This window comes from Aplysia californica, unplaced genomic scaffold (assembly GCF_000002075.1).
Source record: "Aplysia californica isolate F4 #8 unplaced genomic scaffold, AplCal3.0 scaffold00008, whole genome shotgun sequence".
Lineage (NCBI taxonomy): Eukaryota > Metazoa > Mollusca > Gastropoda > Aplysiida > Aplysiidae > Aplysia > Aplysia californica.
Genome location: NW_004797278.1, coordinates 326,256 through 334,973, shown reverse-complemented (window position 1 = coordinate 334,973; position 8,718 = coordinate 326,256). Strand labels below are relative to the sequence as shown.

General features: G+C 39.4%; 1 protein-coding gene across 1 annotated transcript in view; it reads left to right on the top strand.

The window, feature by feature from the left end:
- The window catches only part of LOC101862003 (cyclin-dependent kinases regulatory subunit), a 16,576-nt gene extending 7,858 nt beyond the window's left edge, over nt 1–8,718 (top strand). Inside the window, exons 2-3 of the mRNA XM_013082004.2 lie at nt 3,781–3,908; nt 7,432–8,718. Coding sequence (XP_012937458.1) covers nt 3,781–3,908; nt 7,432–7,475 — 172 coding nt within the window. The 3' untranslated portion in view covers nt 7,476–8,718. The remainder of the gene's footprint in view (nt 1–3,780; nt 3,909–7,431) is intronic.

Genomic DNA, 8,718 nt, shown 5'->3' with positions numbered 1-8,718 from the left:
ACACGTGTGCCGGCTGCCCATCCGACCCGACACACGCTAACGAGCCATCTTTAATTGCTTCTGATGTCCTCTTGACAAATAAACATTTATTAGAAGCGCTATAACTTTTCAGGCCGGCCTCAAATTCATCATAAGATAAAAACTCGGCTCCTGCACAAAATGCTATTTTGCCCGAAGTGATCCCGGTCTCTACCCAGCCTGAGGTGAGTCACAAGTACGGCAGGACAGGAAGCCGGAGTCACAGGAAGTCGGAAGTGATGTCATGTTGGACAAGAATCAGAGTCTGAATAACATTTTTTCATATTCTGACTCGAGTCCGAATAGTCACTTTGATAATAATTATAAATATCGGCCAATGACGTTTATTTGTTCTCTAACTATCCGCTTGTGAGTGATGCTGACTGCACCGCATGACTGGCTCGCCATGCGTACAATCAGGCTGTGGGACGTGCACAGTGCAGATGGCAAGAGGTGCAACTTTCTGTAAGCCAATGAAATTAGAGGAAAGGGATGACGTAGGAGTCTGCTGTGCACACATGAGATTTTATGCTTTCCACTTTCATTCATCTTCCTTCTTTCACACTGTCAACACATTCATCAAAGGAGCTAACCATATTGTTTTAATGTTCTTTTTTACCACCCTTGGGGCTTGATTTTCTCTTTATTTTCTGTATTGGGGGCTTTCACAGACATGATGAGTTGCAGAAATCTCAAACACTATTTCCTTTCCCTGACGAATTCGAGTAACCCATGCCCATATTTGACTGTGCGCACAGGACAGTTAGGCAAGAAAGGAAAGTGGGCAATGGGTGAGGGAGCCCTTCCCTCTGGCTTGGGCTTTTGTTATAATTATCAGCTAAACACGGTTTTGGTAAATTTTTACTTTCACTCCCACACTCAATTCACTGCTTTGGGGGTCAAACTGCACTATTTTTTGCTGTAGATCACACATGCAAACACTAAAACTGTCGCAAATCAATTATTTTCAAGAAAATGTCAAATCCCCCCAAGATTTTTTTTTCCGGAAACCCCCGATTAGTTCAAAGTGCAGAAATTACTACACAATTAGGCTTAGTGTGACCTATTTTGATTAAAAACCATCAAATAGTTCAAAAACTATTAATTTGCAACGGAAATAAAGTCTATATATATATATATATATATTCTTGTCCAACGCATCGATGTGTATATATATGTAGTAGAACGCGTGTCGCATTCAACAAGAAGTCGGCTCCAACGGGGCAATCCTTAACCCACGATTTTTTCCTCTATATGTCATGTCTTTGTAAATGTACGTCAGAGTCAGCTCCAACGAGGTTGCAAACAGACCAAAATCGCTTTCAACGAGGTTGTGAATCAAATAAAAGCAATTAGCAGCCGCAAAAGCGAAGAATTTTTCTCCTTTCTCTCCATCTCACGCGAAGCACAAGGCTCATCCTCGATTCCTAACAGATTGTATTGCAAGATCTAGTGTGCCTCTTAATATTATGGGCCCCAAAGCCAGGTGGATGGGCGAGGGTTAGCCTGCGGTTGGGATGGGAAGGGGTGGGTGGGAACGCGATGCATACTGTGTGAAACTGGATGAACTTTGGATTGGTAGGTCTAGATCATCAGTCTAGATCAAGACCTTCATTTTTTTTTCAATTATCTTTTCTTCCCCTGATCAGAAAATTCAAGCTCCCGTCTTTACTTTATGAAGATCTAGACCTAGATGTGAGAGGGTGTGTTTCCACACGAGAAGTGTTCCGGGGGGGGGGGGGAATTTAACATGCAGAAATGACGGTCAGAACACAGCTGAAACACGCGCACACTGATGCTTTTGAGATTTTCGTCATCAGGAGGAACAACTGTTTTAATTACTGGTATTGGTACATCGTTTAACATTATAATAATTTTAATAACTAGTCTCCTTTCTTTTCTTTAGCCTTAGTCACGTTCGACGAGAGGTCGGATCCATAGAGGACAACAAGCCAGTCCCGGCAACCTCGTTGAATGCAACCCCCCACTGTAGTAGAAAATGGACAGCTAGTAGCTAAATTTGAGACTGGAGGGAAAGTAAAAGAAAACCCACAGTTTTTTCATAGCTGTTTATGCCCCCCTGTTTTGACCCATAATTTGATGTTTCGCATATTTAGGTTTGAACTTTTCTTGAAAATAATTAATTTGTGACAGTTTTAGTGGCTATATGATATAATATCTATGTGTGATCCGCAGAAAGAATACTGGACCCCAAAGCAGTGCATCTGTGTGCTGGAGTGAAAGTAATAAATTACCAATAGTATTTTTCCAAAATACTGAACCCAACTTTTTTGTATACCCGCTCAAAATATCCTCTCTTTTGTGTGTTGTTGGTCGGCGGCTCCTCTGCTGTTCACTCCTTCCAAAGTTTTTAAGACTAAAGTCTATGCTGTCAAGTCAGTGGGCTCTCATGAATGGTCTAGAGGTTATGGTGTTTGCCTGTCATTCAATAGGTCTTGGGTTCAAAATCTGACAGCAACGGAAAATTTTCTTCTCTAAAATTTTCTCCTTTCTCCTCTGTTTTTACTGTCTAAACTCTGGTGTCTACGTTCATCTCCACTTTTTGCCCCTCCTTCTCCTATCGGCTCCTGACTCTTTCATCTGCCACTCCTTGGTTCCTTCTTACTTACTACTACTGTCCCTAACCCTCTATTTCATAGTGGTCTCTCGTTACGAAATTCCTCCAAAAGTGCCTGAATAGTCCATTGGAAACTAAATGTTGTTTATGATTACAGCAGCTACCAAAATAATTATTACTTTTACTTTCACACTGGTATTTTCTTGAAAATTATTGATTTACGATGGTTTTAATGGCCAAATGTGTGTTGGCCACTTATACTACATTATACGTTAAAACAGTTATTCGTTTTACACAGTGCTATTATAATATAGATAGAAAAAAAATGGAATGGGAAGTGACCATTTGTGCTGGTGGCTGTCATGGCAGGTTTGATTGCACCTGATAAAACTGGAGCACTCATTTTCTTTCTGGGTTTTTTTTTTGGTGATCAGTGGAAGAACCCTGATTGAATTTAATTTGCACACAATCCAATTTTTTATGTGAATTCGTTTTTCCATCAGTCATGCGCAACTTATGGTAAATGATGTGAAACTAAACAGGTTTATTTTCAGTATTTGGGTGGCTTGAAAATACACATTTTTATTTGCGTGTGCAATATACACGTCTATTTGCCAAGACTGGTTTCAACATAAACTGAATCTACTGGGGTTCTGGAGACTCCCAATTTTTTTCTCCAAGTCCAAACTTCGCAGGAAAACTCCCTAGTTTTTTTTTGGGTCATTGAGGGTTGGCAGATCTGGTACCAATTCAAACTGAAAATTGTATTACTGCCAGATCAGAGTTTACTTTTCTAATGTATGTATGCTGTATGAAATTCACAAGAAAGGGGTGGGGATTGAGGAGGGGGGGAAGCAAATTAATTAGGGACAAGGGCTAGCTTGCAGTCACATGTCGGAGAAACTGAAAGGGAGATTATCACTACATAGCTGAGGTGGTGGTTTAAGGGAACAAATAGTGGGGGGGGGGGGGGTTGTCTCTCCCCCCCCCCCCCCCCCCCATGCATATTGTCCAAATCAGGCAGTAAGTGGAGCAGGTGGTATAACAAGGTTTGACTGGATATGAGTTTACAATTGGATCAATGTGTCCTTCTGGCATGCTCTTCTACTGCAAGGGTTGTTGTATGAAGCTTTGAATTAGTTCATGGTCATAGGTTTATGCTCTCTTTTTTTCTCTCCATGCAGGCACGTTTTACTTCCGAAAGAAATTGCCAAGTGGGTTCCAAAAAATCATTTGATGAGTGAGGGTGAATGGCGGAGTATTGGTGTCCAGCAAAGCCATGGATGGATGCACTACATGCGACATAATCCAGGTATTGTCTCTAGAGTATTTCTTTTGTTTAACTTTATTTAGTTTTTGTGTCTACTCCAATCCATAAAATGTAATAAATTATAAATGGTACTGATAAGTGTAGAGTGGCTCAAACTAAAGTGGACTGGTCTGTGATGAAAGTATCCTTTTAGGCTTTCCCCATTCGTACTTCTTACTGTTGTAGTATAATATAATAATGTATGGAATAATAGTGTTTTCCAGCTTATAGTGCGGTCAAAAATTTGTGGCACAACTTAACCTCAAATATCTTTTATACGGGTGAATCAATGTCCCCCATACTTTGCACAGCGGTTTGTATCAATTTGTCTTAATGTAATCATTTATTTTTCCACAATTGAGGCTAAATAAAAAATTGTTCTTCATAAATTTATTTAAAATACTATACAAATCTCCTTCACGCAGAAAATGGCATTGTTCACGGCCCTTCTCGCACACATTTTGCGTATGCATATATGGCTTAAGTCGCAGTTCACCAATGACACTTTTTAGTGGCAAAACTAATTACAAGGAACTAATTATATGGTTAACACTTTTTTCACTAATCGTTCTCAAAACAGGCGTTCAATAAACAAAATATCGTGATTAGAAAAAAATGATGGACTTGCTTTTAAAAGCGATATTGTCCCTGCTGTAAACCTCATAAAATCTGTAGAAGCCACCTCCTGGGATTTTTTATTAGTATTAATTACGGGGAATTTTCTAGAACAGAGCTAACAGGTGTTTACAAAAATATTGGTCTTTTAAGACTGAGAGTTTAGATCTAGTTCAGGAGATATGTGACAATAAGTTGCGCCATGAATTTTTGACAGCACTATAAGAACCTGGTTCTCCTTATCTGCTTTTACTCTCAGTGAATTTTTTAAATCTATAATACGCTTTAAAAAATCAAAATGTGATTTAGAACTCTGTTTGAATGAAAGGCAATACATTTTTCACAAAGAGGAGAAATTGAATATTATAACTGTTTGGGTGAAAGTGAAAGGAGGGGGCGTGGACAAGTGGACCAAAAAAAGACAAACCATTAAAAAAAGCACCCTGGAACAGAATGTTCTTGAAACATTCATGTGAGATCTCAGGAGAGGGTCATTTGCTACGTGGTTTTAGATCAGTTAAATCACTTATTCCTTGCACTTGTCCAATTATAAACACAGCCTATTCATGATCATTCTTTCCTTTCATTCATGCAGAGTAGCAACTAACTGCAGTCAGGAACAGATAATCACATGAACACGTAAAAATTTGAATAATAATAGTAATAAACAGCATTTGTATAGCGCATTATATCCCCACTCGAAAGCAAGCTCTATACGCTTTACACGTAAAAATTCGAAGTAACGGGTCGCTCATACGATATGCCATTCACAGACTCAACTGCTGTTTGTATTGGCAACTTTTTTCACAAACACCTATACGGTGTCAAACAGTTTGTCTAAAACATCTTGATAAAATTATTCCTCACAGTTGTCTTTAATACAAATCGCAACACACCCATCGTTATTGAGAGTGTCAGGTTGCATGAGCCCGCCAGGCCCCCCTCCCCCCTTACAACATGAAGCGCTCGCTGCTGGTTTTTAGACTCGTTATCGCACATTACCCGTACTTGTATGGTCGTGAGTGTAGTGTAAGGCCAAGGCACTAGCACTTCTTTGAATCCAGTCATGCGAAGTGGTAGTATGGTTTGGTCGAAGAAAGACTGTGGCACTGCGTTTGGGTCTTGTGTGGTAATTAAATGTTTGTGAGGTTCTTTGAATGTGAAGGTGTGGATGTGGAAGTGATTACACAGGTTATACAAGAGGAGAGGGGTAGGTGGCGTGCTCTATCTAGTGTTTCTTACAGTTATTATTTGATCTGATGTAAAAGTAATTTTATTTCTGTCAAAGGCTCATCAGCATTTTATTCCTTTCTCTTGCCTTGATACTGAGCAAGGTGCACATACTACTCTCCATCTGTCTATCCTTTTATCGATTTCGGATACAACTCTTCATGATGGCAGAGAGGAGAAAACTTGAACTGTCTGACAAGAGAAACGAAGCGTCAGATTGTAGCCGAAGTTGACAAGAAGTCCTGTACGAATTAGGAAATTTGTAAGAGACTTTAAAATATCTTCAATTCAATAATTTCTGTGTTTCAATGAAAAATAAAGATGAAATCGAAATGCAAGCATTGAATGGCAACCCTACAAAAGGCTACTGCGCTTTGCCAAATTTGAGAACATCGAACTGGCATACACAAGGCCAAGTTCCTTGGCGATTTCATCTGCTTTTGTCCTCAAGATGAGACCAGAGACAGGAAGAGACATGGCATGTGCTAGCTGGAACCGTAGAAATGCCATGCCTCTTCCTGTCTCTGGTCTCATCTTAAGGACAAAAGCAGAATTAAAAACTTTTATGAAAGTTGTTTTAGTCTGAAATTATTATAATTACGCAAAAAATGTTATATTTTAACTTTTAAGATCAAATAACCCACACACAGCCGTGCAGTAAACGACGTATAAAAAAACTTGTTTCGCACGCTCATATAACCTTATGCAGTTGCGAGCGCCGTAAAACCCCATACTAAACAAACAAACAAAAGCAGATGAAATCGCCAAGGAACTTGGCCTTGTCTTCACATGCAACACATGATGGTTGGACAGGTTCTAAAAGAGACACAGCGTCACTCAAACACCTGTGCGCTGCGAATCTGCTTTGATAAATCCGTTACAGTGATTTATTTCCCAACCATTCTACTGTCACAGTTACTAACCCTTCATTTCCATCGATATCTCTTTAAAAAAAAAAAAATTTTAATTGGTTTGCACAAATTATGGATGTATCAAACACATTTGTCTCTTCCTGGCTTGTTTGGGTTATAATCTGTGCCCGGCTATAACTATTACTTTTCATGGAGGTACAATGAGTACGCTATCTAAATCATAGAAAAATTCACCCTGAAGCCTCTCTTTCTCACTTGCTCCCAAATCAACGCACACCTCTCAGTTTTGTGCATGCACTTACCTTTACTTTAGTTATAAGGTGATTTTTAAAAACCCACCTTCTTTTCTCAAGCTTCAGCATTGCCTCTATAGGCTATTATTTCATTATAGAATAAATAATGACAGATTGCTCTTTAACTGCTTATCCCTGGCAAGTTGCTCCTAGTGACTTGCGGCCAGAACTGCCATACGGTGAGTCGTTGGCAGCATCTTGGGCACATTCTCATTCCTTTATGTTATGACAACTTCGACTATGAATTTTCAGCAGTTGCTGAAAACAGGTCTCTTTTTATCGGGGGTCAGGAGTTCATACATTAGATGAAAAACTGTCAAAATAAGTTCATTTGTTTTGATTTAATAACCAATTTAGTGACATAATACCTTTGTCACTTACAGTCTACTTACAGATTTCATACAAAAAAATTGGCGCCGCCATAGTGGGTTTACCGTCTATGGAGATAAAGTGTTAATTAAAGGAAGTTTTTATCAAACTCCACGTTTTAATGATTTGCTTTTTTGTATGTTGCAGAGCCGCATGTGTTACTGTTCCGTCGCAGGCTTCCTGAGAAGTAGTGTCCCTGTTGTCAAGTTCTCTGTGTCAATCATCTGATGTGTGCGGCATACTCAGGATCCGTCTGTGGTACCATTCCCCAACAGGTTGTGTTCTTTGGACCGTTGACTGACGACGAAGTTACCTGCGCCACAACTGCTCATGATCGCCACATTTGTACATATTTCACCCGTTGTCCCCATAGTCAAGCCATAAATTCATATTTTCAAATCTCATCTCATCCACGGTGTGTTCAAATTTGAGCTGCATTGTTTTAAGGTTTTGTTTTTGAAATCATAGACCTTTATTAGACTCCGAGAGTGGGGGGGGGGGCTGTTGCTAATAAGTCTACTTCTTGAGTACCGGTTCCTCTTACATTGCTTCTGTCTATCTTGCTCTTTCCTTCCCAGCATTAAATGACAGTTATCATGTCCATGTGTTTCTCAAACTAAATCATCGAATGGGGTACAAAGGAAATATCAGGTGGGACCATGCACCTTATATTGAGTTAGGAATGAAAATTATAATGATGGGTCATTCTTGTCTTCCTTGTGGGTTTCTTGTTTGAAATAGATTGTGAGCATACCTTTTGTAAAAGTGAACTTTTTTTCTTTCGTAACAAATACAGTAAAATCCCTCAACGCTTTGTACAGCAATGTGAATAATTGAGACCAAGTGTAAACGTTCTGTATATGTTCTCCAAACTGTTGCAGGTGGTCGGAGGGTGCCACTGGTAGGTCCTACTTCTTTTTTTTCTCCCTGACGTTTCTGTCTGTCTTGCTTTTTCGTTGCACTTAATGACCATTGTGTTGGTGTGCTTCCCTTTTCTAAAACTAAAGCCCCTGTAGGTTTCCTGTTTTCCATGGTCAAATTAATGAAACCCACTTTTTTAGTTTCAGAAGTGATTTGAGAATGCGAGAATGTTCCGTAACCCGTTTAAACTTAATCCATTTGTTTCTGTATCTGCGAATGTCCTTTTTTTAACTCAGAAGTTCAAACAAGAACATGACAATTTATAACTCATCCCTCCTTGTACTCTAGGGGTGAGGAATATGTGAATGGACTGGTAGGCTACTTCTGGGTACTAGAAATAATGTCATCAGTTTTTACTTGTTCTCTTGTCATATTTGCACTGCCTATGGGCCTTGTATTGTTTTTGCTTTGGCCACACATTTTCTGTATTTTCTACTTCCATTCTCTCACTCTCACAACTGTCTGTCCTGTTTCTATGTTTGTATGATTTGATTAAACTGGATGCGCATTTAA